The sequence below is a fragment of the Phocoena sinus genome, chromosome 10 (assembly GCF_008692025.1).
Source record: "Phocoena sinus isolate mPhoSin1 chromosome 10, mPhoSin1.pri, whole genome shotgun sequence".
In the NCBI taxonomy this organism is placed as follows: Eukaryota; Metazoa; Chordata; class Mammalia; order Artiodactyla; family Phocoenidae; genus Phocoena; species Phocoena sinus.
In genome coordinates this window covers 93693624-93715632 of record NC_045772.1, presented here as the reverse complement: position 1 = coordinate 93715632, position 22009 = coordinate 93693624, and the positions used below count along the sequence as shown (strand labels likewise).

General features: G+C 41.2%; 1 protein-coding gene across 2 annotated transcripts in view; it reads left to right on the top strand.

Moving 5' to 3' along the window:
- Positions 1-1560: 1560 nt before the first annotated feature.
- BORCS5 (BLOC-1 related complex subunit 5) overlaps positions 1561-22009 on the top strand; it is a 94938-nt gene continuing 74489 nt past the window's right edge. Inside the window, exons 1-2 of one of the 2 annotated variants that reach the window (XM_032647051.1) lie at positions 1561-1652; positions 4611-4754. In XM_032647051.1, the coding sequence (XP_032502942.1) occupies position 1652; positions 4611-4754 (145 nt within the window). In that variant the 5' untranslated portion in view covers positions 1561-1651. Of the gene's footprint in view, positions 2027-4610; positions 4755-22009 lie in introns of both variants that reach the window. The other variant, XM_032647050.1, reaches the window with a different exon arrangement.

The following is a 22009-nucleotide window of genomic DNA, read 5'->3' as shown; positions in this document are numbered from 1 at the left end:
ACGTTTATCGTAAGGGAAGCATAAAAACCACCATCACATCAGTACAGATTAGGGTATGGAACACAAGATAAATATACTTTGGTGTGGAAGAGAGGGAACAAGAGTCAGAACATGACTTACTCTCCCCACTTTTACTTCTTCTCTCACCCATCCCCAAGAGGGAATGTCTTGAGAGAGAGCCCCAAGAGGGAGTGGGCACATTGCTTAGTAAGGCCTTCCCAGGCCCATCAGCCTGGTGGTTTATGTAAACTTCAAGACTATAGTCTTTTAGGAGACTCTTTTGATCTCTCAGGCAGTTTTTAGTTCTATCTTCCATTCCCACAAAATACTGAATTTACATTCCTTTGCACTTTTCTCAAGGTACAGTGGGCCCTCCATACCCAAGTGTTCCTACCCTTCGAAATCAGAGAGGCCAACTGTAAGGGATTTGCGGATCCATGGATTTTGGTATCTGCTGGAGGTCCTGGAACCAATCCCCCGTGGATACCCAGGGACTGCAGATACCCAGGGACGACTGTATGGTAATGGTGAGCAGAGGAAAGAGCATGAGATTCGTAACCAGAGTCCTAAATCCTACTTTCACCACTTACCTAACCATGAGGAAGTTACCTGTTTATGGGCGTCAGGGTTGTTGTGAAAATCAAATGAGTGAAAACAGGAGAAATGTGTGTGATATGGTAGAGTAGAAGAGACTTGAAAATCATTTCATCAATTTGACACTCTCAGGGCATTTGCTGGAAATTTTGTGAAACAAACAATATAAAATGAGTTGCAAAGTTCTGAGAACCCCAGAGCCACCCATCTCCTTGGTGGGAATGCATTGCTAGGTGTAAGTCCTTGACCTGCCAAAGCTGGAAGTTTCTGTATTGCGTTACCTGTAGTACTTCTTTCTTGCCTTTGCTCGTTTCAGAATGCCTTGCGGATAATTGTCAAGGTGGCCAGAAAGTGACTAGACTTGGGGCATCCACTTTCCTTTGAAGATGCACAAACGCCCTAACACATGAATCAGCATTTTCTACTCATTTTTCTCTCATTTCCAGCTCCTTCTTTCACCATCTAGTATTTTTTGTACGGTCTTCCACTGCCAAACTTCCAGCTTTGGGAACTGAAACAGGAGCTTGGCATCCAGGCAGTTGTGAATTCCAATCCTAAATCTATCTAGCACCTCTCTTTCCCCATCTGTAAAACAGGGTTAAATTTTTTGCAATATATTACAAATATCGTATCATTATGTTGTACACCTGAAACTCATACAATATTATGTCAATTAAAAGAACCCAAAAATAAATACCAAAAAAACTACACACAAAGACAAAACAAACTCCCCAAAAGCCTATTAATAAAGTTTTAACGATGGGGATAAAGTGCCTAGTGTGTGGATGATACTTAAAGGTGACGCGCAACATTACAACAGGAAACGGGTAACCCTTTGGGGCGGTTCTGGCGTTGAGGTGATCGGGCCCTTTAAGGCTGAGCCCCGGGAGTCGCCGGCGCGAGTTTCCCCGCCCTCCCTCGGGCCCGGGGCGGTGGCGGGGTGGGGATGGGGGGGGGGGGGGGGGTGGGCCTTCTAACCCGGAACTGACGGCTGCGCGCTGCCGGCGCTGCCAATCCGCGTCCGAGAAGGAACGAGCGTGAGGCGCCCGAGCGAGCGAGTGAGTGAAAGTGGTGCCGCCCGCCTGCCGCCGGCGCGGCGGGTGCCCGGCGTTTCCCCGCCTCCCTGGCTTGGGTTTCCCTAAATAAGGCGGGCGTGCAGGGTATAGCTCCGCCGCACCTCCTTGCACGTCCTTCCTCGAATAGGGCCTCCCCGTTCCCCGCCGCCCGCGCCCCCGCCTGGGCTGGGCGCGCCATCCCCACAGCGCAGCCTGTGTAGCCTCCGCATCCCGGTCCCCGGCCCCTTCCCTGTCGCCCCGCCGCCCGAGCGGTCGCCGCCCGTTCCGCCGTTCCTCCGCTGCCACCGCTGCCTGCACCATGGGCAGTGAGCAGAGCTCCGAGGCCGAGAGCCGACCCAACGATCTGAACTCCTCAGGTCGGTGCCCTGATCTCCACCCTTCTCCAGCCAGCCCTGTTTGCTTGCGGGGCGGGCTGCCTTCCAGCCTGCTGGGGACTGGGACCGGCGGACAGGAACGCACAGAAAGCCCTCACCATGCTTTTTTCTTAAAAAAGAAAAAGAAAAAAATTACCATCTGCCCTAGCCTTGATTCCCCTGACGGAAGCCGATACCTGTGATTGCAAGCTAAGCCAGCGTGGGCGCCCGAGCCCATTATTTTCAGAACAGCTGTTCCTCTCAGCTGCAGCCTACTCTTTGAAGGAGGACCTAATTAATATTTGGCTTTAGTATTCATGACTGACAGTGAGATTTGGGTCGCGCAGTGGATGGGTCATAGGACCTGAAAGAACAGATTCCTTGTTAAAAATGGGTTCTAGAGATTCTTTTTCAGAAGGAATGTGTGGCAGGTGAACAATCGCTGTGAACCCTTGGGTGAGAGCGAGTCCAGAAACTGCATCTTCCCATCGGAAGGTGTGTCGGCTCCCTTTCTAATATAGAAGTTGGCTAGGAAGGCAGGGGCTGGTGTTTTTCCCTCTTCTTCCCCCGCCCATGTTGTTTAGATCTCTCTCCGAGTTTGATATGGGAGGGGAGGATTATTGTTCCTGTAGCATAATGAGCACTCAGAACAGCTGATGCTTAATTGAGGCTCATTTGCTCCTTTTTTGTTGTTACCCACCAAACTCTAGGACCACTGGGACTGTCCCAGATAAGCTCTGGAGTTGCTAATCCAAATTGGCTTATATCTGGGGCCTAAAAAGAGCCCTGGTCATGGACTGCTCTGATCTTGGTAGGAGGATATGTAGTTCAGAAATGTAGAAGCTAGCAGATCTATGGGTATTCCACACTGAAATGTAACCTTCAAGGCTAGTTCAGTCTACCCTTCTGTGGGCTAGATTGAGATAGCTTTTAACGGTGAGCAGCATCTACTGCTACGTTCATTCTTATTTATTTGAAAGATCCAGAATGTAGTATCTGTTGTAACAAATATAGTAATAATTGTTACCCCTTACCTTCTTTCCTCTGTGTCAGGCCAGAAGCATATTTTGTGAGAAGCGTGTCATCTTTTTTTTTGTTTTTTGTTTGTTTTTGCGGTACGCGGGCCTCTCACCGCTGCGGCCTCTCCCACCGCGGAGCGCAGGCTCTGGACGCGCAGGCCCAGCGGCCACGGCCCATGGGCCCGGCTGCTCCGCGGCACGCGGGATCCTCCCGGACCGGGGCACGAACCCGCGTCCCCCGCATCGGCAGGTGGATTCCCAACCACTGCACCACCAGGGAAGCCCGCGTGTCATCTTTTTAATAGGCTTGCTCACCTACTAACCAACAGCATGGGCTCTAACCAGTACTAGAGCATACTAACCAATACTACCGAATAGCATAGGTTAGAATTTACCTGGTTCCCTGTGCTAAGTGCTTCACACGTGTTCATGTTTAATCCTCACAGTAGCCCCATTTCACAGACAAGTAGTAGAGACTAGCTAGAATCTAGTAAACTCTGTTTTCCTCTGGTATCTGGGGAAGGAGGAATCACTGAATTTGTACTAGGAAAGATTTCGGGCTTGGGATTTGTAAAACATTAGGTAAATTACCAAAAGAGGCGAAGAGAGACTTCTTGAAGAGCAATGAAAGTAGCTGAGATTTTAATAGTCAATGCCAAGCCTTAAGAGACATTAGCCTCCAGGAGGCAGGGCAGTCCTATGGCATACCTGGATCAACCTTTGAGACCTGATTATGATGAGCCTGCAAATACTACCTTCTAGAGTGTAAAACAATAAAGATTCCCTCTTGCCCCAACCAGAAGATGTTTGGGAGCAGAGGATGTCTTGGTCTGGGGAGTCCTTGATAGTTTGAAATCACTTCCCTCTAAGTGGATTACATTCTCCTGGGTACCTGAAATTGACCTGCCTCTTTAGCAGTCCTTCAAGTTTCTTTATTTTGCCTCAGCCTACAGTGGACCTGCCGGTTCTTTCTGCCCTGTGACTTTAAGGGTGAGGGGGCTGGTGCCATCATCTTGTGTTAAGAACCAGGATTTTTTTCCTGTGACTGGGATCTATTCATCATGCTGGGCTTACTGTGATAGGGTGGCTACACAGCTTTGCAACCCCAGCATCACTGGGATGGGTCATGTACACCAACAATCCATTTACCTCCAATTCCCTTCTTAACTCTGTTTCTAGCACTGGTGACTTTGGGCAAGCCACAGCTAAATTTTGTATGCTTATTTCCTCATTGGGAAATAGGGACAAACGTCAGGAGGATCAAAGAAGTAAAAATTAAAAACAATCTGGTTATTATTTTGTGTTTTGAATAATAAACTTTTAATTACAAAAGCAGCCTCATAGATGGTATATGGTCCTATAAAGTTTGAAGGTTCTCTTTTAATACCGTGGGAAATAGAAGTCCTCTGTAATTCATCTCCCCTACCCAGCCCCCACTGCAGGATAACTGCGGTTAGCATCTTTTGTGTAAAAATTATCCTTTTTAATGACTACAGTGAAAACAGCTTTGGTGAGATGGAGGTCGCTAAATAAGATGCAATTCCTGAGCAGTGTAACTTTATTTTCAGTGGCCCCTTCTCCAGCTAAGCATAGAGCCAAGATGGATGATATTGTGGTTGTAGCTCAGGGCTCCCAGGCCTCACGGAATGTCAGCAATGATCCCGATGTCATCAAGTTGCAAGAGATTCCAACCTTCCAGCCACTTTTGAAAGGTAAGGGCTTGCATTTCTTAAAAAAAATTTATTGAAGTATAGTTGATTTACAATATTGTGTTAGTTTCAGGTGTACAGCAAAGTGATTTGGTTTTATATATATATGTGTATACACACACACACACACACACACGCACACACACACACACACACATTCTTTTTCAGATTCTTTTCCATCAGAGGTTATTACAAGACATTGACTGTAGTAGCATCTATACTGCCTATTCTGACATCTATAGGCAGATCTTCCAGACAGAAAATCATTAAGGCAACAGAGATCCTAAATGACACAATAGAACAGTTGGACTTAATTGATACATACAGGACACTACATCCAAAAAAACAGAATACACATTCTTTTCAAGTGCACACAGAACATTCTCTAGGATAGACCACATACTAGGACCCAAGCAAGCCTCAATACATTTAAGAGGATAGAAATTATTTCCAGGGATTGCATTTTATCTTATCTGGACTTGCTGGAAAGGTGTGCATAGCCCCACCATTCTCCCCTGATATCTCTGTGCCTTATGCATCTCCTTTAGGTCTTTGCTTAAGTGGCATTTTCTTGGTGAAGCCTTCCTTGACGGCTGTATTTAGAATTGCAGCCCTTTTCCCTGCCTGTTTTTCTCTGGAGTACATAATCACCCTTGACTTACTGCATAGTTTACTTATTTGTTCACTGTCTGTATTTCCCTGCTAGAATGTAAAGCTCCATGATGGTAGGAACTTTACATGTTTTGTTCACTGTTGAATCCTCAGCACTTGGAATAGAGCCTGGTGTAAAGTAGGGACTGAGTAAATGAATGAATGAATGATGATGAAGTTGGCTTACCTGTCGTATTTCCCCAAAAAGATTTTCATTCTTATTTGTGATCTGGACTATGGGTTGACTAGTTTACCTCCATAGAGAAAATCTCCATGATTACTGATACACTTATAATTAATCCTGGCAACTGTTTTGTTTGACAGGGAGTTCGTGTTTGAAAGGAGAGAATGTGTACAAACCGTCATCCCTCTTAATATATGATTAGCATATATTGAGGTAGTTACCTTTTAATATGAATTTTATTATTCATTTGATAATTTTATATTTTATTAACTTGTTATTAATACATGCATTATTTTATTATTTTCATATCTTTATTAAGTAGTGGCAGTGATTTTTTATTAACTGAATGGGGTTTCTGCTGTAAGAATCACTCTGTCCCCCTCTCACCACAAAAGATTAGGAAATGTAAATGATTTAGTTGACCTACCCTGGTTTACTTAACCTGGTACAGTATAATATGAAACATCTTACATTTATAGAGCTATTTGTATTAAAAGGTTCCCTCCCCTACACACACATACACATTATCCCTTTAGTTCTTACATCATTAAATATGTTTGAATGATTTGTGCCAGATTAGACAGCTGGCAGCTAGAGGTTGAACTTGAACCTTTATCACTGATGTCAAATCCTGTACTAGTTAAACTATTCCACACTGTACTTAAAAAACAAAAATAAAACCAAATGGTGCTTTATAGATGATCCATATACTTCTCATTCTTCCCAGTACTTCATCTGCTTTACAGATGAGGAAATACAAGTTTTCAATCTTCCCCCAGAGGCCTCAGTGTTAGACACTGGTAAACTCTTCTGATTCTTATGCAAAACAACACATTACATCCCGTTACCCATCTTCTCATTAGTTTCTGTTATTTTGAGGAATAATGTGATTCTCCAAAGAAGCCAACATTAATGAAATTTCCATTTTCATATATCCTTGTGCAATCAGATTTAAAACACACACCTTTATCTTTAGAAACTTAGAGGCGGACACTTGTATTCTGTCCTCCATCCCTTCTGGAGTCGCATGTATCGCTCACAGTCACAGTCACAGCCTCTACTTCCTGTTAACTATGTCCTCTTTCCTCCCAAAGTCGTCTAGTCCTGGGTGAGGCCTGCGAGATCTAGTTTTGTCCCCACTTCTGGGAAATGCTGAAAACAAACAAAAACTAAAAACTAAAAAAACAACCCCAGAACTTTGAGATGTATTTAATAATTTTCTGGAATTAGTGTTTCTTCTTTAAGCATTTGAAATAATTCATATTTTATGATAAGTTGACTCGTAGGGGAAACATCTGGGAGAAGGTTTGGTGTTAAGGGAAGCTAACCTCAGATTTAAAATCGTCACTGGGAACCCCAAGAGTGAATTATTAGTGGGGTGCAGTTAACGCGACACAGCTGGACTTGCTTGCATTACTACCTGGATTTTATTTATTTTTGATTGAAGCGTATTTGATTTACAGTATTGTGTAGCTTCAGGTGTATAGCATAGTGATTCAGTATTTTGCAGATTATATTTCATTGTAGGTTATTCTGAGATAATGGGTTTAATTCCCTGTGCTATGCAGTATATTCTTGTTGCTTATCTATTTTATTGATATATTTAGTAGTTTGTATCTGTTACTCCCATACCTCTGATTTGTTCCTACCCCTTTTCTCTCCCCTTTGGTAACCTCAGATTTGTTTTCTATATCTGTGACTCTGTTTCTCTTTTGCATATACCTTCATTTGTATTATTTTTTAGATTCTGCATATACATGATATCATATGGTATTTGTCTTTTTCTCTGTCTGACTTATATCACTAAGCATAATATTCTCCAGGTCCATCCACATTGCTGCAGATGGCAGTATTTCATTCTTTTCTAAGACTGAGTCATATTCCATTGTATATATATTACCACATCTGTTTTTTTTTTTTTTTTTTTTGCGGTACGCGGGCCTCTCACTGTTGTGGCCTCTCCCGTTGCGGAGCACAGCCTCCAGATGCACAGGTTCAGCGGCCATGGCTCACGGGCCCAGCCGCTCTGTGGCATGTGGGATCTTCCCGGACCGGGGCACAAACCCGTGTCCCCTGCATCGGCAGGTGGACTCTCAACCACTGCGCCACCAGGGAAGCCCTATATTACCACATCTTAATCCAGTAATCTGTTGATGGGCACTTGGGTTGCATCCATATCTTGGCTATTGTAAATAGTGCTATTATGAACGGTGCACGTATCTTTTCAAATTAGTGTTTTTGTTTTTTCTGGATGTATGCACAGGAGTGGGATTGCTGGATCATATGGTAGTACTATTTTTAGTTTTTTAAGGAAACTCCGTACTGTTTTTCACAGTGGCTGCACCAATTTATACTCCCACCAACAGTTTACAAGGGTTCTACTACCTGCATTTTAATTGTGACTTGGCTACCAACTGGCTGTGTTGCCCTGACTTTGTTTTTCACCTCTCTGAACCTTGGTTGTTGAGTATGTTGAGAATAGGTGCAGGAGAGAGGAAGGCTCGCGAGAAGCAGCGTCTAGTTAAGAGGAGTCCTAGAATTTGGCTAAAGAGGGTAGAGAAATCACCTGAGGAGAGTGATGTGAAAATAGAAATGGTAACAAGGGGCAGTGGCCAGATTGCAGGGCACAAAATAAGCCAGTGAGCATTTAAGTTGATGCTCGCGTTTTACTTGTGAAGAAGAAACATCTTGGACAGTGATTAGAAAAGGTAGGCAAAGGGGACAACTGGGTGGAAGTGGTAAGTATAATCATGATAGTAATAGTAGCTAATCCTCACCTCCCGTGCTCTGCATACCTATTATTCTTTCCATTTTCTACATTAAAACATTGAGGCTCAGAGAGCTTCAGTTCATTGCCTAGAGTCACATGGCTATAAATGATAGCCCCTCTCCAGATGACATCAGGACATCGAGTTTTAACTATTTGTACATAGAATAAGAGTCAGTTTCAGACTCATAGATACAGAGAACAAACTTGTGGTTGCCAGAGGAGAGGGGGGTTGCAGATGAGGGAAATAGGCGAGGGAGATTAAGAGGTATAAACTTCCAGTTTTAAAATAGATAAATCATAGGGATGTAAGGTACAGCATCAGGAGTATAATCGGTAATATTGTAATAACTTTCTATGGTGACAGCTGGTAACTAGATTTATCATGGTGATCTTTTCGTGATGTATAAAAATATCGAATCACTATGTTGTACACCTGAAACGAATATAGTATGGTAAGTCAATTATACTTTGATTTAAAAAAGAAAGACTCAGTTTCCAATTCTAGCGAAGCCCATGGTAAAAATCATGAGGCTGTAATGGGAAATAGGGTGATGGGTGTGAGCTGGCTTGGATTTTCAGGTGCCGCGTTTGTTACAGAGCCTCCTGCTTTGACATTGTTCTGCCCGGTAATTTAAAGCCCTGCATCTGCTTGCTGGCCTGGGCAGGGATCACTCATCTCTGTTGCCTTTATGCTCTAATCTCTTTCCCCCTTTACTGCTTTCAGGATGAGGCTGTTTCTCAAAGAAGTAAAAGGGCCACACAGTGAGGGCTACCCCCCAGGTCTGATTTCAGAAAGCTTTTATTCCAGTTAATGACAGTGTATTCTTTCAAAACAATACATTCAAGTACTACACAGAGTTCACGATTGTTCCATAATGTCATATGATGTAATGCTAATGCTGGTGGGTGATCTGCAGAGGCAGTGGCTGGGCGAGTTTGGGGCTATTCCTATGACTGAGGTAATGTATGCATTTTTAATAAGCAAGCAGATTCTTTCTCTGGTCTTAACCCTTTTGGGTGACTATCCCAGGGTATAGTTTATGCTCCATACGAATGCCAAATAACATTACATTAGTAAAGTTCCTCTTTTATTTTAAGCCAAAAGAATTTCTTTTTTTCATAGCAGTCTCTGAAGTACCAACTTACTTGGAAATGTAACACACTTAAGGGAAAATGAGAAATTAAAAAATTAGAAGGTAGCACTAAATGGCCATGACAGAGCACAAAAGCAAAATGTAGATTTGATGCAAATTAGATTCCCAGAGGTTAAACAAACCCTATAGATTTCTTACTTAAAATTCAACCATTCATATTTTTTAATTAATCCCACTCTCATGTCATTCTATAGAAATGAAATACAAGTGAAATGCAATATTGATGTTTTATATATAAAAGTTATAAAATAATTATTCTTTTCACTCCTGGCAATGAATATATGTGCACGCATGAGAGGACATGGTGGTGCGTACATATATGACTTTCTTTGCAACTGACTGATCATTTTTGTTACTGACCCTGGATACAACAAGACATAAGATTATAAGACTTCCCTGGTGGCGCAGTGGTTAAGAATCCACCTGCCAATGCAGGCGACACAGGTTCGAGCCCTGGTCCAGGAAGATCCCACGTGGCAAGGAGAGACTAAGCCCATGTGCCACAACTACTGAGCCTGCACTCTAGAGCCCGTGAGCCACAACTACTGAGCCCACGAGCCACAAGTACTGAAGCCCGCTCCGCAAAAAGAGAAGCCACCATGATGAGAATCCCACGCACTGCAATGAAGAGTAACCCCCGCTCGCTGCAACTAGAGAAAGCCCGCGTGCGGCAACGAAGACCCAACACAGCCAAAAATAAATAAATTATTTACATAATTTAAAAAAAAAAGATTGTATTGCTGCCTAAGGAGGGGACTGTCTTTGTTACCAACAAGGGAGATCAGACATACACAGTGTAAAAGCCTCAGTGATACTAAGCAGCTCTGTTGGGAGTTCTGTGCTTGGTTGTTAAGAATGTGCTGCATATGTCCAAGTATGTTGTTTTATTGTAGTTTGCTGTTGACAGTTCTGACAGTTCCCAGAGGTAACATTTGTGCAGATGCCAGTGGGATGGGTGCAGAGACAAGAAAGCCAGTCCCCATGCACTGCCCTCAGAGAGCAGGAGCCCCTCCTCTCTGCTGGGTCACAGCCACTGCTGCCCTGGCTGCTGCTTCTGCAGATCTGTATCCAGGTCCTGACTGGGTTTTACAGAGTCCCAAGAGTCCTGGACTGCCCCACACGTGCTAGTTATTGCCACGTATATTTTCTTTGCTTATAGACCCGCTCCATTGTTCCATAGGACTTCACTTAGAGACACAGGTCCTAAGATAAAATTATTAAGAATTTCAGAAGGCAGCACAAGGGCATTGAACCAAATGTGGAGGACCCCTTTTGAGAACGGGACCCTGTGGGACTGCACAGTTGCACGGCTGTGAAGCAGTTGTAATCCCACAGGTAGTTCAGGTTTAGGTGCTGTTTGATCCAGAGGTTTATCATGTCAGGGTCTCATTTTACTTTTCTGTAATTTTCTCTGTCTTTTCACTCTGTCATCCTTCATGTATTGGTTCCATCCTTTGACTAGTTTTCTACCTGAAAGCAAAATGGCTACAGGAGTTCCAGGTCTTTTATCCACATAATGCACACTCTGTAGCAAAAGAGATTCTCATTAGTCAGGCGTGGGTCACATGGTCATATGCCTAGGTGACAGGCTACCTAATTGGCTTAGTCTAGCTCACATACTTCACCACTAAAGTACAGTAAAGTTTTCTGGAACCATATGGCTCCTAGCATGGAAACTGAGGACTGTTAGGCAGGAATTGCGACTGTGGGAGAAGTCACAAGTGTCCACTACAGACTGTTTCTTGAATTAATGACTGACTGACAGATTGGAGTACTTCATCCTGGCAGAGGATGTGTAAATATGCCTCTTGTTTCCAAAGTCTTAACTGAAATTGTAACTAATACTGTATAAACTGAAATTGTAACTAATACTGTATAAACTGATATCTAGATAATTATAATATGGCAATTGTTAAAAGAATTGTGATAAGAAAAAATCCTATTGCCTATTTAGAGATATTGAAAAAGAAGCACTTAGTACCAAAAACGTTACCAGTGTTTTTCCAGCACTGCTGGAGGAAGATGCCTCAAGGCTTCCAATGACCAATACTGATTATATTCTAGGTATATGTGTCTCTGAAGATATAAAGGATAAAACACTAACGTCATGGGACTACCTTTCAAGCAATAGCAAAATTTCTTCTTCTTCTGTGATTAACGGGCAGCTTCTATTATATACAGTAATTTGGTTGGTTTTTTTTTTTAAACATATATTTATTTATTTATTTTTGGTTGCATTGGGTCTTCGTTGCTGTGCGCGGGCTTTCTCTAGTTGCGGTGAGTGGGGGCTACTCTTTGTTGCAGTGCGCGGGCTTCTCTTGTTGGGAGCACGGGCTCTAGGCGTGCGGGTTCAGTAGTTGTGGCATGCGGGCTCAGTAGTTGTGGCTCACGGACTCTAGAGCGCAGGCTCAGTATTTGTGGCGCACGAGGCGCACGAGCTTAGTTGCTTCGCGGCATGTGGGATCTTCCCGGACCAGGGCTCGAACCCGTGTCCCCTGCATCGGCAGGCTGACTCTCAACCACTGCGCCACCAAGGAAGCCCAGTAATTTGGTTTTTGTGATGAACATACACACCAGGAGGAAATGTATACAAATGTATAGTAGCTATTAATAAATTATCAATGTAGCTTAAAAAAAAAACCATGATGCATGTGAAGGAGATTTTGACAATTAAAAAGAGCCTGGGACTTTCCTTGGTGGAGTAAAATCTCACAAAACGGCAGTGAAGGCTCTCAAATCACATGGAACATTGAGAATTAGCGTTGGAGGTTGAAGCCGGGAAAGAATGAATCCATGGAAAAGGTGGATGTGAAGAACATGAGGGAGCTGGATTTCAAATGACCAGTTAATTCACATCTTTCTCACCAACCCACCTATCAGCCAGACAAATAATATAAGCGAAGAAGGTCCTGGCATTTATCAGACATCTGCGTGTGCCCGCTGTCAGGCCTTACCTCTGCATTGGAAAGTGGAGTGGCAAAGGAGGGGATGAGGGGGTGGGTCTTAATCAGAGCCACAGTCTTCTCTGAACCGCTGAGCGGTGACCTCCAGACCCAGGGTTGATCCTCAGGGTGTATTTTCCCCCAGATACCATCTTTGAAAAGTTGATAATTCATTCCCGATTACCTTGTAGGTTTATTTGTATGCGTCATAGCGCTTCAGTTAACCTTTTAAACGTGGCCGTTAACTGGCAAAGTGTGAGTCTTACTCAGAAGAGGGGGACGCACTAGGAGAATGGTCACTCGAAACCAATGGAGAACGTTTGCGAGAGCAGCCTCACTTTGTTCCGCACTCCAGCAAATCTCTGTGCCTGCATCCATTCTTGTTTCTTTCCATGAAATCTCAGAGGAGGTGTGTCTGTGTCTTTTATTAAAGAATCATATATCTTCTAAAGAAATTAAGGGAAGAAAAAACTATATGTTGAATGTTTACTCCCATGTTTATCATTTCTGGAATTCTTAATCTCTTCCTATGGATTCACGTTTCCATTTGATGTCATTTATTCTTAGTCTGAAGAACTTCTTGTAGCATTTCTCGTAGGGCAGGTCAGCTGGGAACAAATTCTTTATTTTTATTTATATAAAAATGTCAGTTTTGCCCAGTTTTGTTATAAAGTTTTTTCTTTTTTTTTCTTTTTTGGTAACTACTATATTTTTGAGGAGATATTGTGAGACTTTATGTAATCTTGTTTTTCAGCACACTTTCTTTCACCAGTCATAATAGCCATTGATATTTCTTGCTTGAATTAATTATACAGTGATGGTTACCAAACAGTGATTTTTCTAAGTTTATCATTCCTTCTACATTTATTAGTTTGCATTTTACTGTAAGGAAGACCTTTCTCTTATCCCCAGTTTTTATTCATTTATTTGTTTAAGTCAGTGTGGAACAGCGACTTCCTATTTTATTCAATGAGTTGTGATCTGTTAAAGTCATTATATTTGGCCCTCCATATCAGTGGGTTCTGCATCCACAGATTCACCCAAGGGCGGATTGAAAGTAGGAAAAAAATCCAGAAAGTTCCAAAAAACAAAACGTGAATTTGCTGAGCGCTAGCAACTATTTACATATCATTTACATCAATTTACATAGTATTTGCATTGTATTAGATATTATAAGTAATCTAGAGATGATTTAAAGTATACGGGAGGATGTGCGTAGGTTATATGCGAATACATTTTATATAAAGGACTTGAGCATCCAGGGACTTTGGTATCCACGGGGATCCTGGAATCATTCCCCTCATGGACACCAAGGAGCGACTGTTTTTTTGTTTTGTTTTGTTTTTGCGGTACGCGGGCCTCTCACTGTTGTGGCCTCTCACGTTGCGGAGCACAGGCTCTGGATGCGCAGGCTCAGCGGCCATGGCTCATGGGCCCAGCCTCTCTGCGGCATGTAGGATCTTCCTGGACCAGGGCACGAACCCGTGTCCCCTGCCTTGGCAGGCAGACTCTCAACCACTGCGCCACCAGGGAAACCCCAACTGTTTATTTTTAATTGCAAAATGCTCCATATTTGGCTAGTTGGAATACCATCAATTCAGCTTCCTGTGTCCTTTTGACGTATTCTCATTATTCTTTGAACGTATTTTTATTTTATGGCACAATATAACGTTCCAGACTTACCTTGTTCTTCCCTGGCCTCAGCCCTAGAATCAAGCATTTCTCCAGGAGCCCCGGTTCTTTTAGTGGAGGGTGATGTTTAGAAACCACTCCCAGACCCTCTTGGTGTGTTTAGCAAGGAATATATATATATATGTGTGTATATTTATATATACAAACTCACACATTTATACCTGTATTTATTTTTAAATTTAACCTATGTATATTGAAAAGGATGAGTTCACACTTATGTGCACCATATGTTCTTTGATCTATAGGGTTATAGTTATTATCAAATACCTTGGCCATTATTTCTTCCAGTATTTTTCTGCCCCTCCCTTCCCAGTTTCTATGTTCGACCATGTGGTATTTTCTCACAGGTCATTGATGCACCTTTTGGATTTTTTTTTCCTTTCTGTCTTTTTCCTTTCTGTCCTACTTTGGGTAATTTTTAATGCTATGTTTCCAGGTTGAGTGGTCTTTTTTTTTCTGTCATGTCTATGCTGCCATTAATCCCATCCAATGCATTGTTTTAAACTTTTTATTTTATGTTGGAGTATAGTTGATGAACAATGTGATAGTCTCAGGTGTACAGCAGAGTGATTCAGTTTTACATGTAGGTGTATCTATTGTTTTTCAAATTCTTTTCCCATTTAGGTTGTTACATAATATTGAACAGAGTTCCCTGTGTTATACGGTAGGTCCTTGCTGGTTATCCATTTAAAATATAGCAGTGTACATGCCAATCCAAAACTCTCTAGCTATCTCTTCCCCCAACCCTTGTATTTTTAATTTCAAATAACTGTGTTTTTCAGCTTTAGATATCCATTCCCCTCTTTTTTAAAAAAAAGTCATTTCTTTGCTTTATCATGCTTATGTTCTCCTCCACTTTTTGAACATATAGAGTATATTTATAATAACTCTTTTAACTCTTGTCTGCTAGTCCATCATTTCTGGATCTGTTTTTTTTTTTTTTTTTTAATTGAATGAGCTTTCTCAAGTCACATTTTCCTGCTTTTTTCATGCCTGGAAGTTTTTTTTTTTTTGGGGGGGGGGGTAGGAGTTTATTAATTAATTTATTTATTTTTGCTGTGTTGGGTCTTCGTTTCTGTGCGAGGGCTTTCTCTAGTTGTGGCAAGCGGGGGCCACTCTTCATCGCGGTGCGTGGGCCTCTCACTATCGCGGCCTCTCTTGTTGCGGAGCACAGGCGCCAGACGCGCAGGCTCAGTAGTTGTGGCTCACGGGCCTAGTTGCTCCATGGCATGTGGGATCCTCCCAGACCAGGGCTCGAACCCGTGTCCCCTGCATTAGCAGGCAGATTCTCAACCACTGCGCCACCAGGGAAGCCCCGATGCCTGGAAGATTTTTACTGTATGCCAAAGATTGTATATTTTATGTTTTGGGGTGCTGGATTTTGTTTGATTCCTTTAAAGGAGATTGGACTTGGTTCTGGCAGAAGGTTAAGTTACTTGTAATCAGTTCTAGGCTTGCTTTTGAGTTTGGTTAGGGCTCATCCAGAGCAGTCTTACGTCTGATTTAATTAAACCTCCCTACTAAGGCAATACCCTTCTGAGCATGCTACCCATTGCCCCATATATTATGAGGTTTTTCCACTCTGGCTGGTGGGAACATGAACTGCCCTTAGCCTTATGTGAGTTTCAGAAATTGTTTGGCTTACTGCTTTCCTGGTTCTTTCTCCAGACTTGTGGAATTTCGGCTCATAAATTCACAAGTTACTGTGCAAGGGTTCAAGAGTGCCCTGTGTGATTTCCACAGTGTGCGTGTGGAACGCCCTTCCCTCCCATCCTCTGTCGTGCAAGTTCTAGACACCTTAGTCTCTGCAAACTCCACTCTCTCTTCAACTCCGAGGCCACTGTGCCTCCCTGGTCTGCATCCTGAGACCTGCCTTTCAGCAGTAAGCTGGGGAAATGATAGAACTCACTTGTTTTCCTTCTTGTGGGGCTCAAAGTCCTGCACTGCCTGCTGCACAATATCTGAAAAGAGTGTTTCATATATTTTGCCTGGTTTTCTAGCTGTTTATGACTGTCAGGCATAACAGCAGATAATATTTCATGGGCAGAAGTGGAAATCCTCCCCCAAAGATGCTTTTTAATCCATATTCTTCTCTCAGTTACCACTTCTTCATTTTACTTTTGTGCCTCATGACAGCAGCTTTTGATAACTACATTGGGCATTCATTTCTGCAAAATATTGGTAAACTCCTGCCCAGGTCCTGGTGGTGCTCCAGGTAGCAGAGTTACATAAGAATATAAGACACCGTTTTTGCCCTTTGGGAGCTTATAGTTTTGTGCGTGATTTAGACAGGTAAATAACTCGTAGTAATATAGTATGTGTAATACTGGCCAGATGCCCAAAAGACTAGGTAGGCATGGAGGAGAGAACCATTAATTTGACCTGGGGATTTGAGATAGGCTTCACAGTGGAAGAAATATTTGAGCTGGGTTTTCAGGGATGAATGGAAGGTAGCCACATTGAGAAGACAGGGTCGGGGGAGTGTTCATAGTTTAAAATCTTCCATATAAATAAAAAGATAAAAGTTGCCAAGAGAATTCTTGACCAGAATTACAGCTGGGATGTACTGCTTTAATTTTCTGTTCTTAGTCAATGTATGCAGGTTACCCAAATGTATGCAGGTTAAATTCTGATTTTAGTTTCAAGCCATATTAAATATCAACTTACTGGAATAATTAATTATCAGATAGTTTATGTACTGATTATTCATTTTTTTCTGTTTCTCTAAACTTTCAATTTGTGTTATATTATGACTTTAAATAGAATATACATGGTTTTCTTTAGCTAGAACCCAAGGATATATCTTTCTAAACAATATCATTTCCTGCATGAGCTAGCGTTTTACCCCTGGAATATAACAGTAAAGGATGTACAGTGTATATTTCCTTTTAAGGTTCTGGTTTGTCAGCAGTTTCTGCTAAGTGATAGCCTAGAAACAGCCTAAGGCTGAATAGTATAAAATTTTGTTAGTCGTTTTCAATTTTTTTACTTTTCCAAAATTCGCATATAAAAATTCTTCTATTTTAAAACACACTAGCGACCCATCACCAGTCCCTTCCATCAGGAAACTTGCACAAGCTTCTTAGATAGCCTCATCCACCAGAGGGCAGACAGCAGAAGGAAGAAGAACAACAGTCCTGCAGCCTGTAGAACAAAAACCACACTCACAGAAAGATAGACAAGATGAAAAGGCAGAGGGCTATGTACCAGATGAAGGAACAAGATAAAACCCCAGAAAAACAACTAAATGAAGTGGAGATAGGCAACCTTCCAGAAAAATAATTCAGAATAATAGTGAAGATGATCCAGGACCTCGGGAAAAGAATGGAGGCAAAGATCGAGAAGATGCAAGAAATGTTTAACAAAGGCCTAGAAGAATTAAAGAACAAAAAAACAGAGATGAACAATACAATAACTGAAATGAAAACTACACTAGAAGGAATCAATAGCAGAAAAACTGAGGCAGAAGAACGGATAAGTGACCTGGAAGACAGAATGGTGGAATTCACTGCTGTGGAACAGAATAAAGAAAAAAGAATGAAAAGAAATGAAGACAGCCTAAGAGACCTCTGGGACAACATTAAACGCAACAACATTCACGTTATAGGGGTCCCAGAAGGAGAGGAGAGAGAGAAAGGACCTGAGAAAATATTTGAAGAGATTATAGTCGAAAACTTCCCTAACATGGGAAAGGAAATAGCCACCCAAGTCCAGGAAGCACAGAGAGTCCCATACAGGATAAACCCAAGGAGAAACACACCGAGACACATAGTAATCAAATTGGCAAAAATTAAAGACAAAGAAAAATTATTGAAAGCAGCAAGGGAAAAATGACAAATAACGTACAAGGGAACCTCCCATAAGGTTAACAGCTGATTTCTCAGCAGAGACTCTACAAGCCAGGAGGGAGTGGCATGATATACTTAAAGTGATGAAAGGGAAGAACCTACAACCAAGATTACTCTACCCGGCAGGGATCTCATTCAGATTTGATGGAGAAATCAAAAGCTTTACAGACAAGTAAAAGCTAAGAGAATTCAGCACCACCAAACCAGCTCTAGAACAAATGCTAAAGGAACTTCTCTAAGTGGGAAACAAAAGGGAAGAAAAGGACCTACAAAAACAAACCCAAAACAATTAATGGTCATAGGAACATACATATTGATAATTACCTTAAATGTGAGTGGATTAAATGCTCCAACCAAAACACACAGGCTTGCTGAATGGATACAAAAACAAGACCCATATATATGCTGTCTACAAGAGACCCACTTCAGACCTAGGGACACATACAGACTGAAAGTGAGGGGATGAAAAAGATATTCCATGCCAATGGAAATCAAAAGAAAGGTGGAGTAGCAATACTCATATCAGATAAAATAGACTTTAAAATAAAGAATGTTACAAGAGACAAGGAAGGACACTACATAATGATCAAGGGGTCAATCCAAGAAGAAGATATAATAATTATAAATATGTATACACCCAACATAGGAGCACCTCAATACATAAGGCAACTGCTAACAGCTCTAAAAGAGGAAATCGATACTAACGCAATAATAGTGGGGGACTTTAACACCTCACTTACACCAATGGACAGATTATCCAAAATGAAAATAAATAAGGAAACAGAAGCTTTAAATGACACAATAGACCAGATAGATTTAATTGATATTTGTAGGACATTCCATGCGAAAACAGCAGATTACACTTTCTTCTCAAGTGCACATGGAACATCCTCCAAGATAGATCACATCTTGGGTCACAAATCAAGCCTCAGTAAATTTAAGAAAATTGAAATCATATCAAGTATCTTTTCTGACCACAACGCTGTGAGATTAGAAATGAATTACAGGGGAAAAAAACTTAAATAACACAAACACATGAAGGCTAAACAATACACTACTTAATAGCCAAGAGATCACTGAAGAAATCGAAGAGGAAATCACAAAACACCTAGAGACAAATGACAACAAAAACACAACAATCCAAAACCAATGGGATGCAGCAAAAGCAGTTCTAAGAGGGAAGTTTATAGCTATACAAGCCTACCTCAAGAAACAAGAAAAATCTCAAACAATCTAACCTTACACCTAAAGGAACTAGAGAAAGAAGAACAAACAAAACCCAAAGTTAGCAGAAGGAAAGAAATCATAAAGATCAGAGCAGAAATAAATGAAATAGAAACAAAGAAAACAGTAGCAAAGATCAATAAAAGTAAAATTTGGTTCTTTGAGAAGATAAACAAAATTGATAAACCATTAGCCAGACTCATCAAGAAAAGGAGGGAGAGGACTCAAATCAATAAAATTATAAATGAAAAAGAAGTTACAACAGACACCACAGAAATACAAAGCATCCTAAGAGACTACACAAGCAACTCTATGCCAATAAAATGGACAACCTGGAAGAAATGGACAAATTCTTAGAAAGGTATAACCTCCCAAGACTGAACCAGGAAGAAATAGAAAATATGAACAGACCAATCACAAGGAATGATATTGAAACTAATTAAAAACCTTCCAACAAACAAAAGTCCAGGACCAGATGGCTTCACAGGTGAATTCTATCAAACATTTAGAGGAGAGCCAATAGCCGTCCTTCTCAAACTCTTCCAAAAAATTGTGGAGGAAGGAACACTCCCAAACTCATTCTATGAGGCCACCATTACCCTGATACCAAAACCAGGCAAAGATACTACAAAAAAAGAAAATTACAGACCAATATCACTGATGAATATAGATGCAAAAATCCTCAACAAAATACTAGCAAACAGAATCCAACAACACATTAAAAGGATCATGCACCATGATCAAGTGGTATTTATCCCAGGGATGCAAGGATTCTTCAGTATACATAAATCAATCAGTGTGATACACCATATTAAACTGAATAAAAACCATATGATCATCTCAATAGATGCAGAAAAAGCTTTTGACAAAAGTCAACACCTATTTATGTTAAAAACTCTCCAGAAAGTGGGCATAGAGGGAACCTACCTCAACATAATAAAGGCCATATACAACAAACATCATTCTCAATGGTGAAAAACTGAAAGCATTTCCTCTAAGATCAGGAACTAGACAAGACGTCCACTCTCACCACTATTATTCAACATAGTTTTGGAAGTCCTAGCCTTGGCAATCAGAGAAGAAAAAGAAATAAAAGTAATACAAATTGGAAAAGAAGAAGTAAAACTGTCACTGTTTGCAGATGACATGATACTATACACAGAGAATCCTAAAGATACCACCAGAAAACTACTAGAGCTAATCAATGAATTTGGTAAAGTTGCAGGATACAAAATTAATGCACAGAAATGATGAAAAATCTGAAAGAGGAATTAAGGAAACACTTGCATTTACCACTGCAACAAAAAGAATAAAATACCTAGGAATAAACCTACTTAGGGAGACAAAAGGCCTATATGCAGAAAACTATGACACTGATGAAAGAAATTAATGATGATACCAGCAGATGGAGAGCTATACCATGTTCTTGGATTGGAAGAATCAATATTGTGAAAATGACTATACCACCCAAAGCAATCTACAGATTCAATGCAATCCCTAATCAAATTACCAATGGTATTTTTTGCAGAACTAGAAAAAAAATTCTTAAAGTTTGTATGGAGACACAAAAGACCCCAAATAGCCAAAGCAGTCCTGAGGGGAAAAAACGGAGCTGGAGGAATCAGACTCCCTGACTTCAGACTATACTACAAAGCTACAGTAATCAAGACAATATGGTACTGGCACAAAAACAGAAACATAGATCAATGAAACAAGATGGAAAGCCCAGAGATAAACCCACGCACCTATGGTCAACTGATCTATGACAAAGGAGGCAAGGATATACAATGGAGAAAAGACATTCTCTTCAGTAAGTGGTGCTGGGAAAACTGGACAGCTACATGTAAAAGAATGAAATTAGAACACTCCCTAACACCATACACAAAAATAAACTCAAAATGGATTAGAGACCTAAAAATGTAAGATCGGACACTATAAAACTCTTAGAGGAAAACATAGGAAGAACAGTCTTTGACATAAATCACAGCAGGATCCTTTTTGATCCACCTCCTAGAGTAATGAAAATAAAAACAAAAATACAAAGATGGGACGTAGTGAAACGTCACAGCTTTTGCACAGCAAAGGAAACCGTAAACAAGACGAAAAGACAACCCTCAGAACGGGAGAAAATATTTGCAAACGAATCAACAGACAAAGGATTAATCTCCAAAATATATAAACAGCTCATGCAGCTCAATATTAAGAAAACAAACAATCCAATCTAAAAATGGGCAGAAGACCTAAATAGACATTTCTCCAAAGAAGACATACAGATGGCCAAGAAGCACATGAAAAGCTGCTCAACATCACTAAGTATTAGAGAAATGCAAATCAAAACTACAACGAGGTATCACCTTACACCAGTTAGAATGGGCATCATCAGAAAATCTACAAACAACAAATGCTGGAGAGGGTGTGGGGAAAAGGGAACCCTGTTGCACTGTTGGTGGGAATGTAAATTGATGCAGCCACTTTGAAGAACAACATGGAGGTTCCTTAAAAAATCAAAAATAGAACTACCATATGACCCAGCAATCCCACTACTGGGCATGTTCCCAGCGAAAACCATAATTCAAAAAGACACATGCACCCCAATGTTCATTGCAGCACTATTTACAATAGCCAGGTCATGGAAGCAACCTAACTGCCCATTGACAGATGAATGGATAAAGAAGATGTGGTACATATATACAATGGAATATTACTCAGCCATAAAAAGGAACGAAATTGGGTCATTTGTTGAGACGTGGATGGATCTAGAGACTGTCTTACAGAGTGAAGTAAGTCAGAAAG